The sequence below is a fragment of the Mus musculus genome, chromosome 8 (assembly GCF_000001635.26).
Source record: "Mus musculus strain C57BL/6J chromosome 8, GRCm38.p6 C57BL/6J".
Lineage (NCBI taxonomy): Eukaryota > Metazoa > Chordata > Mammalia > Rodentia > Muridae > Mus > Mus musculus.
This window is the reverse complement of record NC_000074.6, coordinates 40,878,713-40,904,236: the sequence shown is the minus strand read 5'-3', so window position 1 is coordinate 40,904,236 and position 25,524 is coordinate 40,878,713. Positions and strand designations below refer to the sequence as shown.

At 42.9% G+C, this 25,524-nt stretch overlaps 1 protein-coding gene across 6 annotated transcripts in view; it reads right to left on the bottom strand.

The window, feature by feature from the left end:
- The window catches only part of Slc7a2 (solute carrier family 7 (cationic amino acid transporter, y+ system), member 2), a 59,730-nt gene that overhangs the window by 17,834 nt on the left and 16,372 nt on the right, over nt 1-25,524 (bottom strand). For 3 of the 6 annotated variants that reach the window (XM_006509253.4, NM_001044740.2, NM_007514.3), the window contains exons 2-4: nt 4,909-5,300; nt 4,026-4,181; nt 1,573-1,738 (exon numbers count right to left, since the gene is read on the bottom strand). In XM_006509253.4, the coding sequence (XP_006509316.1) occupies nt 1,573-1,738; nt 4,026-4,181; nt 4,909-5,284 (698 nt within the window). In that variant the 5' untranslated portion in view covers nt 5,285-5,300. Of the gene's footprint in view, nt 1-1,572; nt 1,739-4,025; nt 4,182-4,908; nt 5,301-11,927; nt 12,117-22,553; nt 23,098-25,524 lie in introns of those variants that run through there. The other 3 variants (XM_006509252.4, XM_006509250.4, XM_006509251.4) reach the window with 3 other exon arrangements.

Below are 25,524 nucleotides of genomic sequence, written 5' to 3'. Positions count from 1 at the left end.
CAGGCTACTCAATGGTAAGTCCAAAAGGCTTGGTCCAAACTCCCTCCCTCCTGTGTGTGTGTGTGTGTACATGTGTGTGTGTGTGTGTGTGTGTATACGTGTGTGTTACAGGGTCTCACTATGAGTCCACATTAGCCTGGAATCTGCAACATAGCTCAGGCTAGACTTAAGTTTTTGTCAATCCTCTTGCCTTGGCCTGCTGTGTACACAACTGTGCTGATCTGCATAGACCTATGCTAGATGAAACACACAGACAAGCAGGATTTTGACATCAAAGATCCCACATGTGAGCCATGTTCTCCAAGAAGGGTAAGAAGCTTTATCTTCCTTCTCCCCCATACAAATCAGCTTTTATTATGAAACAAAAAGAAAAGCAGACTGTACCTTTAAAAAAATTTATTTAGGGGGTTGATGACTCAGCATGTAAAAGCAGTTGTCACCAAACCCAGCAACTAGATTTCGATTCCCAGGACCAAAACAATATCTTGGAAGAAGACAGTCAACTCTTACAAAGAGTCTTCTACCATCCACATACTCATCTCAGACACACACACCTAAACATAAAGAGATACATACCCACAGATACATAGATACACACACAAATACACACAGATACAGACATACTCATCTTGGTCTCTCACACACAGAGACTCACATTCTGAACAAAGAAATAAAAAAATAGAAAAAAAAAACCCCACAAAATTTACTTAGAAGACATAAGATAGTGAAACATAAGCCCATAGGCTCAATTAATCATGCTGGAAGTTTAGTGTTTTACCATATATTAAAAACTATAAGATTAGTAGATACTATCATTTCCTTATCAGGATAACTATAAATGATATATCATCAATAAAAATATCCACTTACACCTTACACCATATAACACATACTTCTGTAATTTTATTTTTGCTTATGAAACCAATTCCACTAATAAAACCAAAATGGCTTCAAAGATTTTATGTGTGTGGGTTCAAGATAGTGATGGGTTCTTTGTGTAGACCTAGCTGTCCTGAAATTTACTCTATAGATCAGGGTGGTCTTGAACTCAAAGATTCACCTGCCTCTGCCTCCTAAGTGCTGGGATTAAAGGCTCATGCCATCATGCCTGGCTTCCAAAATTCTTAAAAGCCTGAAAGCATGCAATGAAACTGACTGTAACAACGGAGAAACTACAGGGTACAATCAAATATTCAAATCAAACAGGAACAAGAAACTATTCAAGTTACTTAGAGTTAGTGAGCTGCTGGGAAGCAGATGTGATGTTCTTCCAGTGCTGAGCCTGCCCTGGAGGCTGAGGTTTGGAGCCAGTGCCTGCAGAGCTTCACACAATGGCTTAGCAGGAAGCACACCCCTACCTTAGGATGGGGAATCTACAGAAGAGGAGCTGTGTGTCCTTGAACCATCCTCCAGGAAGGTCTCAGAACCAACAAGACTGAGAACTGTTGCTTTACAGACAACTTGCAAGTACTCTTAAAATGTAACACAGAGAGAGCTGGGGGGGGGGGAGCAAGGGGGGAGGGGAAGGCGGAGGGGGGGGAGGGACTACACAAGAGGGGACCAAATATTTACCTGGCACTTGCTGATATATTTTTGAGAAACTCTTCACTGATCTTCCAGTTAGCCACATTTCCTTTCACAAACCCAGCCACCATGACAAAGAGAAGGACCAGGATATTAATAGCTGTAAAAAATTTATTCACCCAAGCAGACTCTTTTACTCCAAAAGATAAAAGACCTGTGGAGAAGGAGAAGGTATCAGTATGGGCTCCTTGGCCACAGAAAAGGCAATGCTAGCCTTTTGCCAATACACACATTGGATATTATTTTGTTCATATATTTACCTTACATTTCTTCAATTGTATCGTTAGCTCAGTAATTAGGCACTTTACTGTGCAGCAATGCCTTTGGGCACAAAACTGATTTTGATGTCTGGAAGCACGTTGTTTTGTGCTGACACTAAAGAGATGCCACACCATCTATGTGAGCCTAGATAACCATGGTTATTATTACTATGGTAGGCACAGACAGAAGACTTACATCTGAAAGGCTGTCTTTAAAAGCTGTTCCAGAGCTAATATAAAAAGTCCAATCATAACTCTGCCATGTACCTTCTGACCATATCACCAGGAAAAAAATTTCTTCTAAGTGTCATGCCAAACAGAAGGTTCTCTGCTAAACCTATTCTCACCTGAATATATTTATTTTATGTTAGGGATGTAAATTTCCCATTCGAGCAGTTGGATGAAACCGAGCAGCATAAAGAATAAAGATCAATTCTGGTATCCCTGCAGAATTCTACACATGCACATACATTTATTTCTGCACCCACAAATTTATCATCAGGGTTAGCAGCTGCATGACACTCTATGTGGAGATACTTTAATCCCTTATTTATAGACAATTAAGTGACTCTTGGTTTTATTTTATAAACAGCACTGATATCACTGGCATTTTATAAATATCCTTCTCATTTTATAGCATTTTCCTTGCAAAGAGTCTTCTGTGAACCAAGAGTGTACGGGTGGATTCCTCCCTCGAAGCTTGGGGAACCCCATGGAAGATGGAGAGGAAGAACTGTCGGAGCCAGAGGGGTTGAGGGCAGTAGAAGAACATGGCCCACAGAATCAACGAAGTAGGGATCACAGAGGCTCACAGAGACTGAAGTAGCAATCACAGAGCCTGCATGGGTCTGCACAAGGCCCTCTGCATCTATGTTAGAGTTGTGTAGCTTGGTGTTTCTGTGGGACTCTTGACAACGGGAGTGGGGTGTCTCTGACTCTTTTGCTTGATCTTGGAACCCCTTTCCTTCTGCTGGGTTGCCTCATCCAGCCTTGATATGAGGCTCTGTGCCTAGTGTCACTTTGTTCAGCTGATATCTCTAGGAGGCCTGCTCTTCTCTGAGGAGAAACAGAAGAGTAGATTGGGGGGGGGGCGGCGGGGAAGGGTGGTGGTGGTGGTGGGGTGGGTGGGAGGTTAGGCTGGATAGGACTGGGAGGAGGAGGAAGGAGAAGCTGCAGTCAGAATACACTGAAAACAAAACAAAGTGTCTGGAAGGGCGTGCCTTGTACATGTGTGCGCCTGCGTGGGTACAAGTGTGCATGTGCGGATGTGTGCACATGTGCATGAGTGTGTGTATGGAGGTCAGAGGTTGATGTGGCTGCCTGCCTTGATTCTCTGAACTTCATTTTTTGAGACAGTCTCCTGCTCTAACTGGAGCTCCTCACCCTGAGGCTGGCTGTCCAATAGACTTTAGGGATCCAGGGATCTACCTGCCTTGGTTTCCCCCATCCCCAGCGCTGGGGTTACACATGGGTATCACCAGTCCCAGCCTCTGGGTGAGCTCTGGGGATCCAGGCCCACATTGTCGTGCTTGTGACAGCAGGCAATTTATCCACCAAGTCGTCTTCCAAGCCCCAGACATGCATTTTTATACAAGGCAAAGTTGGCCTCATCTATGTTGTACAAGTTTTACGACAGAGTATTTTATTCATACTGATTTATAAAAGGTATTTATATATTATTAGCTGTGTATCAGTCATTCGTGGATTATAGTTTTCATCTCTATCATTTTAAAATTCCTTCACTTGGTTAATTTCAGTGGTAAGTTTAGAGACTGTGTGTATTAGGCAAATGTTAACAATGAACGTCACTCCTGGCTCTATAGATTGCTTTAACCTTAACATGTTGCTTATAAATGTTAATATTTGTTGGAATAACCCGTATGTCCCTATTTTAGTAACTACTTTTAATAAGATTTTCCCCAAACTACAACCTTCAAATATTTGCTTTCCATCCAGTTTTTAAACAATTATTCTGCTTATCCTATCTGTATCTTTCATCCATCTGACATACAATGTGAATTATGGGTCTTAGTTAAACGCTTACTCCGGGAGCAATGGTTGCTATGAGAAGAGAATGCTGACCTTACTCAGAGAACTCAGGCTCCAAACCTATGCAATATACTCTCCCCGGCCCATTAGTGTGGTCCATTACAGGGGATGGCGTATGACTGGTTTCCTTACCTGCCAGGAGTAATACAAGGCACACGGCAAAGAAGTCTGGATACTCTGCCAGACCAGTGTAATTCATTTTGAAGTACGTTTTGAAAAACTGGCCAATCTGTTTATTAAGAAGTTCGTCGAAGGTGCCACTCCATGCTCTTGCGACACTGGACGTACCTACCCAACACAGAATGTTAAGAGAATAAAAGCCTGCAGGTAGAAAATGAACGTAACATCTGCCTAGTCGCTTCCTGGAGAAACCTGGCTTAGTTCACACCAGCTGAACATTTTAACCACGTTATAAAATCATTTCCTTCCTTCCTTCCTTCCTTCCTTCCTTCCTTCCTTCCTTCCTTCCTTCCTTCCTTCCTTCCTTCCTTCCTTCCGAGGTAGGGTCCTATTATGCAACCTAGGTAGACATCATACCAGTGTGTATTGTCATGCTCAGCTACAGCAGCCATTAAATGCCCATATCAGGCAGCTTTGTTTGAAACAAAGAGCTATTTAAGGGCTGGGTAGATGGCTGTGCAGTTAAAATGTTTGTTTCACTATGCAACATGCCAGTTCAGTCCCTCAAGTAAGTAGTATTGGGTGGCGTGGCCTATAAGCCTTGCTTTAGAAGGCAGAAACTAATACCCTAGAGCAAACAGGCCGAGACTACCTGGAATGTAACCGCAGAGTTCAAAAAGCAGTTTTTTGTTTTGTTTTCAAAGCCACTGAGAATCATGAATTCAAAGTGGAAGCAAAATCAGACTTCCGAGATGAAGATGTATTTAAGATATAACAGTGAGACGGAACAAAGACTCAGGACTACAGCTGAGAAGTGCAGGCTTATCCCTAGAAACAAGGCCTTCTGGAGAGCTTTTTTTTTTTTTTTAAACTCATACTCGTTTTTGAAGCATACCTATGACATATGACAGGATGAGATTCCAGCCAGTGATGAAGGCCCACAGCTCTCCGACCGTGACGTAAGTGTATAGATACGCAGATCCAGTCTTGGGTACTCGGGCCCCAAATTCAGCATAGCAAAGGCCGGCCATAACCGAGGCCAGGGCAGCGATGAGGAAAGACACCACGATACTCGGGCCAGAATCGGCTTTGGCGACTTCCCCAGCCAGGACGTAGACCCCAGCGCCCAGAGTGCTTCCAACCCCCAAAGCGATGAGGTCCACGGTGGTTAAGCAGCGGCAGAGTTTGGAATCTTCAAGGCTGTCCAGTGTGACAATTTTTCTCCGGATCAGACATCGCGCGAAAGTCAGCACTGCTCTGCAGGGAATCATGGTGGAAGAGAGCAACCTGTAGGAGAGAGTGGGGGAGGGGGTTGAGGCCATCTCCCCTCCCGCTGAACACAGAAGAGCAGTGGGCCTCTCTTTAATAGATACTTGGTTCAGAGCACCCAGGAGGGCTTAAGAATTTGATGGTGAGTTAATTTCTTACTTCTATGTATTTCATCAACACATATTATTATTACTATCTATCTCCACATTAATTCCAAGGAATATGTACAACCTAAGTTCAAAAGAAATACTGTAAATTTAAATGGTCTATTTGGTGTTAGCTACAGGGACACACAGTTCAGCAGACTGAAGGCAGCCAGGGAGGAGGGGTGGAGTGTGTTGTGTGTCAGTCTTGTACTTCACTGGCTGCACACCTGTACAATGACCTGCTGGTGTGGGGTGTTGCTCCCTTCAACTTCCTCATACCCATCAACGGTAACACAACCTCAGGAGATTGCTGCCTGCAAGTCTCGCCCCCTGTCCTTGGCCTTAGGAGACTTGGGCTCTAACATCGAAGGAATTCTGGAGATGGTAGCCATGGGTACATATCCTTTCTCAACAAATGATTATTCTGTTAATTGCTGAAGCAGTAGTTTTCTTTGAAGAAGAAAAATACGCTTTAGATGAGATTGGAGATAATGAGACAGAGGAGGCCCGAGGGGATTATCACGATGTGCATGCCTCCCTCTGCAAGGTTATATTGAGGTTAATGCTACATTCGAATCTTCTTTAGTCCATGCTCAGCCCAAAGAATGGCAATTTCTAAGTACCTATACTTTGATTCTTGGCAAGAAGCAGACTCCTTCTTCAGCATCCTGGAAGAAGGATGCTGAAGAAGACTTCCTCAATCCATGGGAATTGACAGCAGAGAATTCTGGGTCTAGCAAACCATCATACCTGACGGTAGGTAACACCACGGAGGGCAGACATCCCCCCCCCCATGTATTTGAAATCTGCTAGTTACAGAAAATTATCTAGCCTCGATTGTCACTTTGCTTCCGTATTTGAGACAAAAGTCACAGAAACAGATCACTACTGCCCTATGTCAACGCTGATCTGTCAAGGTTACTCCCTGCAGCGTGACAATAGGCTCTCACAAAAACAAAACAAAAAAACAAAACAAAAAAACCAAAAAAAAACCCACTACCCCAGGAACAAGAGGAGGGCCTGCAACCAATTAGCTTGTCAACCAATTAGAACCCAGGGTTTTCTTTCTCTTCCTCTACCCGTTTTGTGGTGAGCCACATCTCTGTCTGGACTGATGGAGAGAAATACAGTTAGAACGTAGAGTACAGGGATCTTTGCCTGCCCCCTTACCACCCCCCCTTATATATTTTAACTTTGTGATCTTCATAGTCAATAGCAACTACACGCCTACAATTTTAACATTCCCATACAAAGTTTTAACAGTAGATGAGACAAGGTAGCAAAGGGGGGGAAACCGCTATGGCATGGATTACTGATGGCAATTCTTTTTACTTCTCTTTGAGAGACGATTTTCTCAAAACAAAATATTATCCAACCAGAAATGGTCACTGTTGAACCTGGACTAGGCAACAACAACAAAGACAAGCTTTGCACTGAAACCTAAAATCACTTTTCCTGAAAAACATTTTTCTGCACATATTTCCCCTTAAGCGCTTACTCTATCTTTTCTCCATATCAAATTTTCTGGGCAATTTTTTTTCTTTCCTCTAAAGGAAGATAGGTGAATGGCAAAGTCCAGATAAGTAAAAATTAAAGACCCAATTGAGGTTATTACAAATGAACAACCACAGCAATAATGACGTATTTTCTTTCCTTTTAAAGTACTGAATCGGTATGGCCAGAAAGCTAAAGTAAAACATGTACTACTTCGAAATTTCCCGTGGGCAAGCAACTCTCCCAAGGTTACACAACCGGATGAACAGCTGATGCAGGATTTTGGAAGGTTCCTAAAGACAACTGGTGGTTTGTAACACGTGGGGACACTCACCTCCATAAAAGCAAACCCACAGCTGCAGTACAGACACAGCGGTTTCACTCAACTAGATGAACGTGAGGTTTTGTTTGTTTGTTTTTAGCATGTAACTTTGTTCCCAGGGCAAGGGAAAGCCGGATGAAGCAAAAAGTGAAATAGAGCAAGCAAAGCCTTGGGCGCTGGGGTAACCAGAGTAGCGGCTCAGTCAGCACTCCGTCCTGGCTCGGTCGCAGCACAGGCACCAAGCAGGCGCCCTTTCTCTTCAGCAATGGCTGGCCAATAAATCACCCTGAATGCCACCGGGTACCACCTGTTCCCTTTTCCCAGGCTGCTAGTGCCAGCTACTCTCCACATGCCACCACAAGCAGGAAGATGCCCTTCCCCAAATTATTTCAAACCCAACTCGCAAGTGCTACTGTTAAAAAATGCCCACGATCCGTGGTGCTTATTGCATGCCTGGTACCTGACACCCTTTAGTTTATTGTCCTATGAAATAAGATGAAACCCACTGCATGTGACTCAATTATCCCATGTCAGAGAGCCTGCATATCAGATATCTGCATTATGATTCGTAACAGTAGCAAAATCACAGTTGTGAAGTAGCAATGAAATGATTTTACGGTTGGGGGTCACCACAGCATGAAGAACCGTATTAAAGAGTCACAGCATAAGGAAGGTTGAACAATAGTTGCTCTGAAGCCTTTCTTTGTAGGCAGGCAACGTACAGCATCATCAGTTTGCTGAAGTCTCCATCACCGGCCACCTGCTCCTCCATTACTACAGCACTGTCCCCCACCTCTAAGCCACAGGTAGCTGGACCGGAAACAGCCAGACGGGGCAGACTCAGATGTCCCCCAGACTCTAAAGAAAATGACTGGGGCACACAAGTTCATACTGGAATAGTATCTAGGGAGCTGACTGAATGTGCTTGCCATGCCGGGAGACGTAGCCAGAGGGGCGTCAGCTGCATTTTCTCTTCCCTCCAGCCCTGCTGAGTTTGCAGTGTTAGACTGTTCTCTACTTTGTTCCAACTAACTCCCTGGTCATATAAGCTATGCTGAGCTGTCGGGTCACTAAAACCAGAAGTTGTCAATGGAGGTCTGCTGGTGCTGCGGAGGCTGCTCTATCGCCTCTGCTTTCATTCAACCCTGAACTGGTTATCTCTTAACCGAGAGTGCTCCACTTCCTGCTAATTCACCTTCCTTCTGGCATCAGGCTGCCAGCTGGAATACCTTGAGAACATCCGTATTTTCCCAGTAAGGTATTTGGGGCGTTAGTACCCATTAGGTCTGCCCTTTACACGCATCTGCTAACACCAGATGTTTGGTGTGGATTTTGCAAGGAAGAAGGTATTTCACAGGTGTGGGGTTCCTACATTTCAGAAGCTCAAAGCTGTTGTGGCTGTTGTCCACTGACTATTGGTCTGGTGTGATCTTCCGTGCAAGATGTAATTTCATGCTGGCCAGATGTTGTGGTGTCCAAATTGCCCCTCTCTGCAAGAAGAAAGTTCAGACTGGGTGTACTAGCACATTTCCTGTAATGGCAGCTCTCAGGAGGCTGAGGTGGGAAGATCAGCATCTCAGATCAGCCACACAATGAGTCCTAGGCCAACCTGGGCTACATGGGGAGGTGCTGACTCAAATCAAAGAGAACCAAAGTAAATCAAAACAGTTAAATAAAGCAAGACATGGGGGGAGGGGTGTCATTTAGTATTCCTTCTTGAGGAAACTGTAAAAAGTGGCCATGATTGTTTTAAAAGCAAATCATATGACCTTAATTCAACATTTATTAATGTCAGTTAATGCCATTTAATGTCAATTCTAGGATGCCAAGAGAATTCAGATGATCTGAAGGAACCCGTGCACTTAGCACCGTTTGAAGCAGCCACTGGTCAGGAATCAAACTGCTTTATTTATTTCTGGGTCAGTCACCAAATTCTGGATTCCAGATGCTGGAAGTAAAGGCCCGGACTAGGGTGGGCGCTGGAGAACAGCAGAGGTCTTTTGTCTGAAGGCAGAGAACTGAGAAATGCTTCAGGACACTCTGGTCTCCTCTCTTCATTCTTCCCAGAAGCAAAACACCCCTTTTCAAATGCCACACTTCCCCCAAGTTACTTAACTTAACTGGCTGCTAAAACTTGACCACTTTTGTTTCAGTGCTAGGCAAAAATTCCTCCCATCAAACTGTGGTGGGAAAGGAATTTGACAAGAATTCACACCCATTTTTAGCTCCAAAAAAAAAAAAGTAGCTGGATAGCTGGATACCTACTTTCATGGTTTTGCTTCAGAGTTATTTCTTGACAAAGAAAAAAAAAGGTCACCTTGGCCACTACGTTTTCAGTTTTGAAAAGAATGCTCTGATCGGGCGCGTCTTAAATCCCTGGAACAGTGTGTGAGCAGAAACTGTTATCTCTGGCATCTTGGGAAGATTCTTGAAACACTGCTATTGATTATGGGAACTTTGTAAGTTCACTTGGCTTCGGCTACTTCAGAATGAAACGCTCCTATTGTGTGCTCAGAGGAAGCAAGGAACCCGATGCCAGCTCATTCCCAGGGCGCAGAACTACAAGTTAGAGTTAGAATATGCAAATGAAGGACAATGTTAAAAATGAGTCCAACTTGAAACAACGGAGTTCTTAAACCACAAGCCCAGCAGTCTTGACACATTTTTTTTTTTAAAGCAAAATTTGTCTTTATTTTCCCATCTCTGAACTCAGCCTACCCAACTGCTCCACACAACATCACGTTCTCTCAAAGGCCAAGCCTTAGAAATTTCAAAAATTGAAAACCATCCTAGGGAGCACAGAGACAGACAGACAGACACCAGAGTCAGACAGGCCGACTGGTTATCCCTGTGGCCTGTGTGAAGGGAGGTCCTGCACTAACAGAATGCACAGCAGGGGGCACACTGCTCAGACTGCAGCTGGAGCTGTGGGCAGTGAAGTCTTCAAGAGATGAAGAAGAGGGGGAAAAAAGGCTAAGTGTGGCAATGAATTGCTATAGTCCCATCACTCTGAAGGCTGAAAGAAGAGGATCAAGAGTTCAAGGCCAGCCTGGATCACACAGGCAGACTTTGTCTCAAGAACGAAATAAATAGTAAATAAACAAGGCTGCCAACGGCACAGTCTCTAAAGCAAAAATATTAATGGGAAACCCATTTAGCATTCTTCTAACAATGAAGCGATATCCACAATCTTCAAACTCATTTTGAAACTTTGATGAACTCATATCCTCTGCCTCTTCTGAAACTGGAAGTTAAACAATCTTTATTTTATCTGAAACAACTCTTTTCTAAAAAAAAAAAAAAAGAACCTCACTTTTGCAAACTAGTAACAGTTGTTTCTATAATAAACAATAAAAGAAAAATTCTTAAAAGTTGCTAACATAAAAAAAAACTTTACCAAAAGTTCCTCCACCCATTGATTTAACTTAAACAGGAGCAGTTTATATTACTATGTGATTTAAAATTTAAATTATCTCAATAACTGAAAACCTATCTGATAATAATTCACCAACAAAACCTTTTAGTTATTTAAATAATGTGGGAAGAGTAGGCTTTATAAAAATGACCCACAAGAACAAAATGAGGGCTAGTGGGATGGGTTGGTGGGTAAGGACATCCATTCTGCACACTTGGGGACCTAGTTTGAATCCCCAGCAACCACATAAAAAGCTGGGTATGTTCTGTTGGCCTCTAACCCAGCACTAGGTGGGAGGGGAGAGATAGATGACCCCAGAACTTGCTGGCTTGCTAGCATACCCCAGAGAGCTTCCAATTCACTGAGAAAGTCACTCTTTTATTTTTTTAAAGGTTTATTTTATGTATGTGAGTACACTGTAGCCGTCTTCATGCACACCAGAAGAGGACATCAGATCTCATTACAGATGGTTGTGAGCCACCATGTGGTTGCTGGGAATTGAACTCAGGATCTCTGGAAAAGCAGTCAGTGCTCTTAACCACTGAACCATCTCTCCATCCTGAGAGTGTCACTCTTACTTAAGGTCATAAGACAGAGTGATAGATGAAGACACCTGTTATCCAGCTATGGGTTCCACCTATGTGTACCCAAGTGTGCAACACACACATACACACACATGCACCCCATGCTCACACACAATCATCCCATACACTCACACACAAATGCACATAAAAGTATTCAACATCCAATGTAAAGTATTTAAAAGCCAACAATGTACATTATAAGCACACATTTATAGTGTTTTGATAGTGTTAAGAATGTAAGAAGGAAAAAAAAAACTCTCTTCAACTCCAAATTCCTGCTGCTGCTTTACAAAATACTATTTGATTTGACTTTCAGGAGCTTTAGCACTAACAATGTGAGAGGGAGAGGGAGAGGGAGAGGGAGAGGGAGAGGGAGAGGGAGAGGGAGAGGGAGAGGGAGAGGGAGAGGGAGAGGGAGAGGGAGAGGGAGAGGGAGAGGGAGAGGGAGAATATGAAGCTCTCATAAATGCACTATTTTAAGAAATGGGAATTTAGCTTCCATAATTTTAAGAATGCTTGGGTACCTATCCAACTACATATATATATCAGATCTAAGAATTATGAAATAGCTGCTAGTAAGTTTTAATTTTAGTGCTTTGAATCTTATTTACACTGGACTCTCCTCTGCCCTTAGCCTGAGTCTCCAAGTCACTCCACTGTGCTCTCTCTCTCTCTCCAGCTTACCCTTGTAGCCTTGAGTTCTGCTGCTCTCCGCGTGAATGCTGTGGTCTGACCTGCCCACAAACTATCCTCGGAACGTTTGCTTTCTCGCCCACACACGTGAAGGGAGATATTGACCTGTGTGTTCCTGGCTGCTCCTGGCTTGTCTCCTGGCCCTCACTTTCTGTTCCCATGCCAGGGTGTCTGAGCCACTGAAGTCAGTCAGACACGTCTCTGCCTTCTCTACCAGCTCCCAGACTCCTTTGCACTCAAAAGAAAAGTCAATAGGCTGAAGAACGAGTACCTTTGGGTTATCTACCTACCAAGAGAACTGGGAGGAAGGGAGATTTTGAGAATCAGAATCTCATTTAGATCTCCTTCAAGAGGTGGGGTGAAGGCCAAAATCCCCCTTAACTACACTTGGGAAAATGTAGTGTTGTGTTTGCTATGTGCTCTCTGGCTCCTTCCTCCTCAAAGAAGCGAACACTGCTTGTTTGGTAGGGAACATATTCACATGCTATTGTTTCTACACATGATAGGCTTAACATGAATTTATTGCAGTAGTCTCTATAATCAAACTTGGTGGAATGAATGGACTGTAGCTCATCAGCTGACCGGGAAGGGCAGAGAGAGAAATATGTACCAAAGACTTGAGCTTAAAGGACTGTCATGAAGATGACTATGGAGTGAAGAGAAGTATTTAAATAATGCTGCTAAGATTTTTAAAAATGATTTCAGGTATTTGATTACTCTCCAAAGGTACTAAGGTTTTTAATTTTCTTAGTTTTCTATCTTAAAGGATATAGAAATCTTCATTCCATCTTTCAAGCTTCGTGGAGGCTTTGTGTACAGGACCTTTGAAACAGCTGCCTCCTCACCTCACCTTTCTGCACATTTATTCACCCCCACTACCAGTACCACACGGCACCTTCTTCATCTTTGGCCCTCAAGAAGGGCTGAGTCTGAAGGCATCTGCTTCCCTCTGTGCAATGCTCACTGATAGAAAACCCTTAACCTCCTACCTGTGTTTTCGATTCTGTCCCTGGGCTTAATTCTGTCTTAACAACAAATACAGATTAAACCCCCATTCAAATAAATCGAAATGGCTACCGCCCAAACACTTCCTCAGGTACACACAATCCATCCAAGTCCAACAAACACACTGAACACCCCTGACAGGAGGCATCACACACCCCACAAGGCAGAGAGTTCCAGATGTGGCCGAACACAGTATTGTTTGCTTACAGTCCTCCTCCACCCTACATATCTCTATTAATTTGCTGTATTTAATAACCACCCTGACCTGAGAACCATGACGTACAGGCGTTAGATCTGCTGCTATCTCCTTAGCCCATCTCCTGCTTCCTCCTCTCTGCCCTGTATAACACTGGGTTTCCTTTTAAATTCCCTAGAACACAGAGTCTGGGGCTTTATGCTTGGTGTTTCTTCTCGGAAAACAACTTTTTCCTTTTTTACCCTTTCCATTAAATTAGGTCACTCTTGCTCTTCCAGTACTAGGTTGTGTTGTTGTTGTTGCTGTTTTCTTTCGCTTTATCTTTTTCTTTCTTGGTGCTTGGGGTCCAACCTACAACCTCACACTTTCTCAAAAGCATCCACACCACACCCCTAGCCTACTCTATATTTTTGCCCCCTAGCCTACTCTATATTTTTACGTCACTTTGGTCTTTATAATAATTATAGACTTGGATGAACACGTTTTGCTCCTTATTACAGGCTGAGTTGTGTTTCTCAAACATCTGTGAAGTTCTGGACTCCAGGATCTGGCTTGGTGACATTGTGTAGATAGAAGGACTTTGTAGGCTTTAAGTCCATTAGGGCAAGCCCTAGCAGAATATGACTTGTGCTCACAGATAAAGAGGAATCTGCCACATGACACACAGGAAAAGGCCATGAGGTAACAGAGGCACACATCTCTTAACCAACAAATAGCAAAGGTTGAGGACCACCCCCCATAAGAGGATAGGGAAATGGGAAGGGGAACTATGCCCCAGATGTCACTCTGATTTTTGGACTTGTGACTTCAGAACTGTGACACAGTTCATTTCTGGTAAATCACCCGATCTTTGATACCTTTCTAGAGCAAGCTCTAGAAATCAACATATTCCTATAGGTTGTTAAGTTTCTTGAAACAACAGCCTATATTTTACTTTCTGTTTTATTTCTTGTGCTCTCTCAGAGATTTTGAAATATAGACAGGCATCCACCCTCTCGACAAAGAAGTGACTGATTCATACTGGGTTTCAAGTCAACTCAAACACATATGACTGGGTTTTTTTGTTTTTTGTTTTTGTTTTTTTCATCAAGGATATCTATATGAGTGGATGCCTCAGTTCCACAGTGTTTTACCATACCACTTCAAAACGGAAACTTAGCATTTCCAGTGTCCTATTTGAGACTGTTGTAATACGGGACAATCAGTCAAGTCATTAAAGAACCTGCCTATCTTTGTGTCACTGCCATTTTGACAACTCTGTTTTCCATCTTTAAGTAAATTATATTAGAAATGTCAAGCCTGCCAGGCGGTGGTGGCACGTGTCTTTAATCCCAGCACTCGGGAGGCAGAGGCAGGCGGATTTCTGAGTTCGAGGCCAGCCTGGTCTACAGAGTGACTTTTAGGACAGCCAGGGCTACGCAGAGAAACCCTGTTTCAAAAAACCAAAAGAGAAAAAAAAAAAAGAAAGAAAGAAAGAGAGAGAGAGAGAGAGAGAGAGAGAGAGAGAGAGAGAGAGAGAAAGAAAGAAAGAAAGGTAGGTCAGGCCTGACAAAGGCAAGAGAACAGTATCATGTTACATCACCACGAATGTTCCTCCAACAGGAAACTGGCCTTCTGACAAAACTCTGGGTACACCATACAGCTAGCTACCATCTAATCTATAGTTCTCTCTAGTCTATTTCTTGCCCTATATAGCCAAGGTCTCCACAATAAAAGAAGTCAAAAGCTCTGTAAAACCCTGATATGTTATTTTGGCTTCCCCCTGCTTTCTATTGAGATAGGATCTCATTCTTTATCTGTATCTCAGGATAGCCTCAACCTAGGATCTGCCAACCTCAACCTTTTGAATGCTGGAATCACAGCTATGCACCACTGCGTACAGTTCACACTATCTCTATACTTCCCATCCCCACTGGTACAATAACCACATAAAAAGAATCTGTGGAGCTTGTGATGCATAACTCACTCATGGTGAGCTCATGATGCCTTCTGGAGTTCTGGTCCTTCTTTTCCATGCACACACTGGAAGTGTCTGAACCTCTCTACTGGTGAATAGTGTACAAGTGTCTGACCTGTGGTTCCCAATGGTCTCCAGTTTGAAAATAAGGGTAACAGCTTCTCCTTTTACAGCTCCCTTCTATTTCAGGGTGTTAACATTACAGAAGGCCATGCAGTGCATGTTCCTACAATTCTTCTAACATCTTAAAGAGTAATTCACCTGGACCTGAAATCATGAAGCAGATTTAAGTGGTCCCTTTCTCTCCACCCTTGGTTTCAGGTTCCCCCCTGGGCTATGTATTCTATTCTAGTCAGACTGCATTATTGCACAGACCCCTCAAAGGGGAATTTTAGTGGCTGTCTTTCAGTCACTTACTGCTTCCATTCTGGGTCATTCCGTTCTTGGCCACTTATATGGTGAACTATTTCATAAAACTTCAATTCTAATATTATGTTGCCATTTCTCAAAAATTCACACTACTTACTTTATTCTTGCATATTTTAATGCTAACCCACTTGAATGAATTCCCAAGGCAGTCACAGTTATTCTTTATGGTATCTGCCTACCTGTCTTGTCCCCCCTTAGATTGAGGAGTCATTATTTGACAGGATTCTCATATTTGATTTTTTTCTTATTCTCAAACGGCATTGCTATTTATGACTATGAAGCCATAGCCATATTTTCTCTGAGTACTTAAAAAAAACCCTTTAAAGGGATTTGGGGGAGCACAAGTATAGACTGAGCACATTGGCTAGTCATTACTGAATGTTATCAGGTACGAGCAAAATATTTCCCTGTCACTAAGAGACATTTTATGAATATTATCAAAAAGTATTTACTGCAAAGTATATTGCTCAAACTTTCAATGGTTAACTCTCTTTCTTTTAATTTTATGTCAACAAAGAATACATTTGTTTAAGAATCTTTCAAAGGAGACTTAAAAACAAACAAAGAAACAAAAAACCAAAAAAAAAAAACAAAAACAAAAAACAAAAAAAACAACCAAACTGCCTGCTCACAGGAATGTCTTTGTTAGCAAACAACAAAAATGATCTTTCAACATCTGCAGCTCTAGAACCTCCTATCAGTTGCTTCATGACCATGAGTGGAAAATGATCAACAGTCCACTGCTAAGGAGACAAACAGGGCTCTTGATCATTCAAAAGTAAACAGCTGATTGTCAAATTAAGACCTGAGCAAATACATCCTTCCGGACTGCCACAGTGCCTCCGTCAGGACCTGCCCCTCTTTTACTTCACATGTCCCACGCTGTCATCCACAGTGTCCCATTGTCTGGACATCCTTCTGTGGATGCACATACAACCCATGGAAAGACAAGAAGCAAACACAGCAAACACTAGTAACTACAACTAAGATTTCCAGGCCCTTCTTTGTAGTATATTCTGGGATTGACTATTTTTGCTTGTTCTTGTTGTATGGATTTCATTGTATGTGGACAGTGTGGTGTTTAAGTGCACTTCTTCATGCGGGAATGGTCACTTTGATTATTATGGTCAATTAAGCTAACAGACCCACCAAATCAGTTGCCCCTTTAAAAAAGAAGCCTTTTACAATTGTTTTCCTCCAAACCAAAAATATCCACAATGAAAAATATCCCTCTTCTAGTGATGTAGATGAACATCCTAGCACATGTAAGACGTGAGCAGAGGCACACCTCACCTTATAGAGTCAAGGCAAGCCTGATGCTGAAAGGCTATTTTAAAGTCACACAATATAAAGAAAACATGGAACAATATTCCACATTTATCCTTATCTACACACAGGGACAGAGTTGACTCTGTGTTACCCTTGACTGTTGTCCCAATCAATACTTTTTGGTAATTTCTTCACTTCTGAATGGCAAAAGGGGACAGTGGGGGGACAGACTGTTTTATTTTGTTCTGATCTTTTACAGAGGTAACAATAACAAAGCTCGTCATCCAGGGGCCAGTCATGGGAAACTAAACATTTTAAAAGCTGGCAATTCTATTAGTGTGTGCGCTCATTTGGTCTAATAAGTGACCAAAACAGCTCCTAAAAGCAGCGCCCAATGTAGACACAGCTCGGGGTTGTAGATGAGATAGATTTTCAATGCTGATATCTGCTTTTCTGACTGGCCAGATGAAGGCAACACTGTTCTTATCAGGCTTCTGTAAAGATCCCATGAGACACATATGTTAAGTGCCCACTACAGACCAGGCACTCCATGGTTGGTGGGTGGTTGGGAGAAAGGGGCTATTATTTATTTACTTCTGTAACATACACCAAAGATAGATGTTTGGAAATTTTGATCTTGGAACACCAACAATACTCCATTTATATGAACTTCCTACTTTTATTTAGAAAGAGTGTAGTTATGTAGAAAATAGGATCTCTGATAGAACAGAGAGAGAGAGAGAGAGAGAGAGAGAGAGAGAGAGAGAGAGAGAGCGCTGATAACCCTTAAAGGAGAAAATTAAGGCCCAGGATTTCCCACTAACCCTCCACTACCATCCCTCTCCCCTCTCCATTGACAGCCGCCGATGAGATAGATGACAGCTGATGAGATATTTCGAGAGCCATTCTTCCAAGCTGACCTCTTTCTGGGGAGTTCTAAGGAACGCCCAAAGGTATTGCAGGGGACTTGGAGAGAGAGCATAGGACACACTCTGCTTCCCTCTGCCTCACCGTCATTTAATGGACATTAGCATCCCCACTGGACAAGGTAGTTTAGTACTAGCAAAGTCTCTGACGCACTTGACACCAGAAGAGTCTCACATCTGAGAAATTTGAGGTTGCTGGGATATTTGCCGACTTTTACTCCTTCAGCATGAACACCTGAGATCTAAAAAAGTTGAGCTCAGTATATTTCAGATTGAGAGAATTTGGGATTTCAGAGTTTGGGATTTGGGATGGTCAACATGTATTTCAAGTATCAAGAGACGTGAGAGCTCAGAGGCTGTATCTTACAAACGTTTGCCATAGTTGAATAACACAGGTGTCAGACCGCCTTTCCCGTATCACAAGCGCATGCATGATGTGTACGCAGAGTATTGATGCCTGGCAACTAAGCAGGGTTTCCAGAGCCAGGGTGGGCTGGCTCCTCAGGAGACTGATTACAAACATCAGCTGAATTCTGAGCCAATGGAAGAGCAGTTTAGTGGCGTTCAGCAAAAGGCAATGAATGGAAGGTCCACAAGGAGGGGAGGGAACAGAGGAAAAAAGGAGAAAAGGAAGGAAGAGGGAGGGAGGCAGAGGGAGAGAGAAAATGAATATAAATGAGGCAAAAGCAGAAAGGTAGAAGTGCAGCTAATAAGGAGTCAGGCATCTGTCAAAGTGCAAGACCAGAGGGCAGAAACCGGAATGTTGGTCCCCAGCATGAGAACAGGGCCCGAGTGGCCAAGGTCAGAGGCACTTTTGTGTACCTAATAAAAAAGGACTCATAGTCTGTATTCTGCATGAATGCAAATCCTTTTGGGAGGAAAGCCTGCCCAGTTTAAGGCTTCAGCATTCCCACACACTCAGTTAAGTGAGTCATGGGCTTACAACCAAAATCTTCCAAGCACAAAACCAAACAACAACATATAAAAGTGACTATGTGGCCCTTCTAAAACCTCAGATAGTGGGAAATCACAGTTGAGCATGAAAACGCAAACGTTCAAACTACTGCTTAAAAATATGAATCAAAGCAGAAAAGTAATCAGGTAGATTAAATGATAATAATTAAAAAAGATCCAAACGGGCCTCTTGAAAAAATATAATCAGAGAAATTAAAAACTCAGTGAGTGGGTTAAGGGGAATATTACATTCAGAGAAAGATTCTCTGGACATAAGCAGAAGAAGAATAATATCTGAGTCTAGAGATCGCCTGAGTCCAGGTGGCGTCCAGTCGTTACCACCTGGACAGTGTATGGTAAACTGCAGCTCTCAACATTAAAAGAAATGGGACTCAGCACAAATAAATTCACACAGGTGGAGGGGAGAAATGGAACAGCAAATAGACACCCACTAATGCAACGACCAAACATGTAAGAAACGCAACACACCAAAGTGACTGGTTAAGGCACAGACACCTGAAAGTACCAAAAATCTACTGAATATTACTAAAAAAATTTCCCATTAACAACAGTGATTATGCTCTGGATTTTTAATTCTCTAATTGTATGTATCATTACTGATTCATCACATCAAAAAGTATGAAAATTTTGGAGGTAGGTGGAAAAGGATCAGTCAATGTTATAACCATATACATGAAGGCAAAACAACCAGGCACGTGACAATAATACCCAGAAAAAAGAAAAAAATAATTAAAATAACAGTCGCTTATGAGATATAGTAAATTCTAAGGCTAAAAGACTCATTATAGAATAGAATAAATTCAACATACTAGGGATAAATTATTCTTAAAATATATACATATGGTCATTTTGTGACTATAACAAAATACTTGAAGCTGGGTACTTCCCACATGAAGGTATTAATTCAATTAACAGGAGATTCAGGAGCATTGTCTTAGCTTCATCATGAATGGCATCATGTGGGGAACAAGAGGAAAGACCACATGGAAAAATACGCCATGATACAGGGAGAGGCCATGTTCACACTCTTAATATCAACGTTCTTGTGAGAACTAACTTAGAACTGACAAGGACTACTTCAATCCCTTCAGAGGGTCAAGACTCCGATGACCTAACCAACCCAGCCTGGCACTCTTGCGCACACTCAACTCCTTTTCTACAATGGATAAGGCTTGTCTAGCCTCAGGGGTCAGACTCCTCACTGAATTTAAATCTGGATCTCCTTTCTTTTTCTTTTTTCTTTTTAAGCCCTTCTCTTCTTTTGACACACTTTCTTGTTGCTCTGTAAGGATTTTCTGATTTGTCTTGACTGCCTCTACACACAGTTTCAAACAGTAACAGAGTCCATATATCAGAACAAACAAGACCAAAACTATCAGACCTACCCACAAAGGGTCAATGGGAGAAAAAAGCATAACTACACAGTGAGGATCTATTGATCACTACACTGAGGTTATCATAGTTCCTTAACTTGTCCCAAAACCGTGAACCTTAACTTGTCCCAAAGCCGGGAACCTTTCGTTACCTTGTGCCTGCTTCCTGGCAACTTTATGCTTGCCTCTATTTTATCCGAGGTCCTTCCCAAACTCCTGGGTTACTTTGTGCCTACTTCCTGGCAACTTTATGCTCACCTCTATTTTATCCGAGGTCCTTCCCAAACTCCTGGGGTGGCAAGTTTCACTCACCGTGAACTTACCCTGCCGGCAACCACTGACTGCTGAAAGTTCTGAACTCGGTGGGGGAGTCGGTTCCCCGTACGGGCCACCAATTGTCGCGTGGGGGAGTCGGTTCCCCGTACGGGCCACCAATTGTCGCGTCCGCTCTCGACCAGCAAGAACGACACGACCACCAGTCCTTCTAACAGCAGTTTATTCAGTCCTGATTCTTCTTGTTTATATCTCCCCCTTGTTTATATCTCCCCCGAACCCTGGGCCTCTCACTCCTTTTATACTCTCATCCACGCACAGCAGGCCACGCCGCCTCACCAGGCACGCAGCTTCAGCTAATCAGGGCAGCAGGGGCATATCTCCATCAAACTGGATTCACCGGTATCCTGGTGCACCTGCGCAGCTCTCAAGATGTTTGTGGCTTATATGAGGAAGTCAGGTGCAAGTCATACGACTTAGCTACAGTCCCTGGCGCCTTTGGGACTGCCGCCACACCCGCTCCTAACATGGCACCACTCTTAGATGTCCTATAGCCTCTCAACTTTGCCACACTAAGGGCCAAGCTTCTCCCACAAAACCTCACAATTGCGGAGTTACGTCTAACAAAACAACTTCAAAAAACATGAAGTGACAACAAAGAACCACAGAGACAAACTGACAAATGTGTGTCCATAAGGATAGGCTTCAACTTTCTCTAGTTATTGATGTTAAAAATAAAAGTTGAAAAAAATTCCTAATACATATAAGGCCACCAATACGACAAATGATGCAGACAGTTTAGTGGATTAGATCCATTTCTAAACTGCCATTGTCCTGGGCACTGAGGAAGGGACAGGAATGTCTTAGTCAGAGTTTTACTGTTGTGAACAGACACCATGACCAAAGCAACTCTTATAAAGAACAACATTTAATTGGGGCTGGCTTACATGTTCAGAGGTTCAGTCCATTAACATCAAGGTGGGACCGTAGCAGCATCCAGACAGTCATGGGGCTGGAGGAGTTGAGAGTTCCACATCTTATTCTGAGGGCAGCTAGGAGAAGACTGGCTTCAAGAGAGCTAGGGTGAGGGTCTTAAAGCCCATGCCCACAATGATATTCTTGCTCCAACAAGGTCACACCTAGTCCAAAAAGGCCACACCTCCTAATAATGCCACTCCCTGGGCCAAGCACATACAAACCACCACAATGAATAAAGCCAAGTTTTTACCCTTGTGGAAATAAATACACAACTCAGAACAGAAACAATAAACAAATGTACAAATCAACAAGTTCTGACATCTCATCTGGAACTAGAGAATCCACACACACCTCAAGCCCAGGATAAACATGTAAAAACTTATACAACTTTGAAGCTGGAAATGAAATTCTTTATCAGACAACTCTGACAATGGCCAATTAGTTACTTTACTAACAAAGTTACTTTAAAGCACACACATTTGGAAGCTTATGCGTCAAAAACTTCACAATATAGTCCACAGCTTTCATAGAATTTTAGATCTCAAAAAAAATCCTCTAAGCTTTCAAATATTCTGCTTTTATATAAAAATAACTCAATATAAACTCCTAGAAGCAATGTCCTGAGTGTCTTAATACCTTCATCCAAGAGTGTGCCAGTACACTTTGGTCTTGACATTGTTCACTACCTTAAAAACTCTCCTATATTGAAAACGGAAACCACTTTTCTCTGTCTTCATTTTTACCATAAAGTCCTTTTGGTCCAATATCAATGTCAGAAAACCCAGAAAGCAGCAGATTGAACCAGGGGCTCATTTTACTGTCATGTTAGGCAGGTCCTGAGGCCATCTGCCTGGAGTCTACAGACCAGAGACAAGTCCCTTACAGCTTGCCTGTTTTTTGCTCACTATACAGACTTAAATTAAACTCATGATCTGAAGAGCTCTGTAAACTCGGGCCCTTGTATCCGAATTCCTATCAGTTTGACACTGAAAGGGGTGAGAAAAAGGGCCCCTCTTAGAAGTCACAAAGGCCACTGTACCTTACATGACATTAGCTAGAATTAGTCCACATGCAACAGTACCCTTAGAGGGTACTCTCTACAGGTGTTCATGAGCATGCCAGGGTTTAATAGGGAATCAGACAGTGGGGACAAGCAGACTCCTCTATTACGTCACCCAAGGTAACACGACAAAATATAATAAACATTCTACCCAATTTCTCTTCTCAGCCACTTACCTGAGTAATACAGCCGAGGACACGTTATCTTGCAAGCTCCAAGCCATCTTTGTGTCTGTGTGTGTGTATGTGCGCGCTCACACATACACAGACACACACACATCTCCAACAGAGTTTCCAGATTATAAGCCAGATAATTTCCTTCTCTGTCTGAAGTTGAACTTCTGCAGCCCCTATAGTCATGAATGCATTTTTACGGATTGCACCTCTTTGCAACCTCAGTTGAAATATAACTGATTTGTATTTGTACACATCATGGCATACAAGCAGAGTGGGAGAACGGAGGAGTTGGCTCTCTCCTGCTACCAAGTGGACTGAACTCAGGTTGTGAGTGTCTGCGGCCAGCACCTTGTCTCACTGGCTCCTATAGTCTCAGTTTAAAAGCCATCCCAAAGGCAATTCCTTAAGCTTTGCCTCTGGGCAGCACTTCACGACGACGAGAGGTACAGAACGGAACACTTTAAACAGGAAAATGAAAGCAGCCTGCCTCCACATTTGGGTTTGATTTCTTCCTTGTACGACTAGCCGGGCGCCAGTCACACATCATTCTGGGCATGGACACAAGAGCTGGGCTTTCTGGAGTTTTCCTCCCGAGCCAAGCATATGCCAGCACCCCATGCTAATGAGAGAGTCACTGCCAGAAAGCTGAAAGAAGGCCAGAGCCCAGAGCCTCCTTCTTATGAAGAACCCCTCTCTGGGGCTCACGGACAGCCAAGTCCTGCCTGGCATGGCTGTCTTCACTGTGTTCTCTGACTAGGGAAGTTTCTGAGGCAGTACATGATGGCAGACAGGCACTAAGGTGGATGGAAAGGCATATTCTACCACAGCACGTAGGAGCGTCAATCAAACTACCAGCATAGAAATGCTGCCTAAAAGGGCTATCAGCACCCTGCCAAGGGAATCTGATGTAAGTTTTTACAGCCACACGCGCTGTTCCCTTACCACGAATCACAAAGGACAAGCCCAGGTCATTTACAAGCATCCTTTGTTTGTTTATTTATATGGGAAAACCACAATGTATACCAAGCATTGCCTAACCCCTACAAGTATTTCCCTCCATTTTCTTCTGAAACATAAATACTTCTTTGTCCTCCTTCTACCAAAATATACAATTTCGTACTTTAAGTGGATTTCTTTTTTAAACAGCAAGTATTCTAAAAAGGCTCAAGGGGAAAAGGAGGAAGAGAATAGAATCGGTAAAGGAATTATAGTTACCGTGCATATGTTAGCTTAATCAATAATGTCAACAAACCTAGGACCAAATATCATTTCGGTACTATGTGTTTTCTTTCAAAATAAAAACAAAAAAAAAAAACCCAAAACACTCAGCCCAACAGGTTTACAAAAGTTCATTTCAGCCTCAAATATTTCAGCTCTGCAACAATTTGTTAAGTACCTAAGAGCATATAGCTGGAAGGACAGGCTTTTTTGGATACTTTAGGATGCTATACGTCAGTTCTGCACTCACAGAGCAATAATAAGACTAGTAGCAAGGCAGTGATATTTAAATATATATTATATGATAAATATATAAATAATAATATAACCTGAAGGGGTTTGAAGCCCCATAGGAGGTACATCAATATTAACCAGTACACCCAGAGCTCCTTGGAACTAAACCACCAATCAAAACAACAACAACAACAACAAAACAACAACAACAACAAAACCACATGGTGAAATTTGTGGCTCTAGCTGCAACACAATGACTACACAGTGCCATGGTTGCTATTATTACCTCTAGTTTATAGGTGACAAAACCAGAAAGACTTAGCACCAGCTAAGTGGGTGGACTGCATCTCACAATTCACCCGAATGTTTTAACTCTGTGATGGTGTCTGGAGGGAGACACTTTGGAAGGGAATGAGGCTTCTGTGAGATCATGTGGGAGGATTTCTCCCATCCCCCATGATGCAAGTATGTCTTTAATAAACGCTGGAGTTGGCACTCTTCCTCCGCCATGTCAAGACAGAGCAAAGGAACCATCTGCAAGCCAAGTGAGCCCGGACCGGAGTTCCTGCCAGGCTTCCCCCCAGATGGTCCAGCCTCCAGAGTTATACCAAGTTAATGTCCATGGTTTAAGCCCTCAATCTATGGCTATTTCTCATGGTACCTTGAACAGACAAAGATACTGGGCATACCAAGTTAGGACACAGAACCAATTCTGTCTGACTGTCCACAACAGGCTGCAATGTGCACGTGATGTGCATTAGCATTTTAGAAAGAATGCAAGGGAGTCGACAGTGAATATAGCCTCTCCTTTTCCCTTTTGCTTCCATTGGATTTTGCTGCCGTGGGTGACATTCTGGGGTGTGTGCACTATTCTGAAAAGATAAGCTTGAAGTCTGCACTTCTATAAGAGCTCAGTTTCCCCTAGGTGGGCACTAGCAAACAGTGAATGCTCAGAATGACCAAAGTGTTAATTACCACAGCCCAGAAAGCAAGGCACAGGCAGTTCTCCATGAATAAATAGTCCTGTTATGAAGTACGCCTTCTAAACTGAGATGAAATACTACCCGGGGCATGCCTTGAGGAAAGAAATCCGTCGCCGTAGCTTGGTGAGGGGCCAATGGTAGCTAACGGTTACATCAGTCAGCTGAGTATAGTAGCAGCAGCAGAGAAACTCCTAGTCCACAGGGCTGCCGGATGTAGTGTTTTCTTTAGTTCTGATCCATGGGGATGAGGCAGGGGAATGAAGGAAAAGGAAAACAAAAGGAACAAATATCTCAGACCATCATATGGAGAGAAAAGCATAATAGAAAAAGGATTCTGCTTTTAAGAAAGTCTTTCCCACACCAGACTTTGAGATATAACTGTGGAAATAGCGGCGGCTCTTCACTCTTCCTACCCATCAATGTTCCTGACGTACGTACGTACATCACTAACTCCTCAGCACCTCAGCCTGTCTTCAGAGGATGAAACTCAAACTCAGCACTATTAAACAAAGTACTCAAAACCATAGACATTTGTA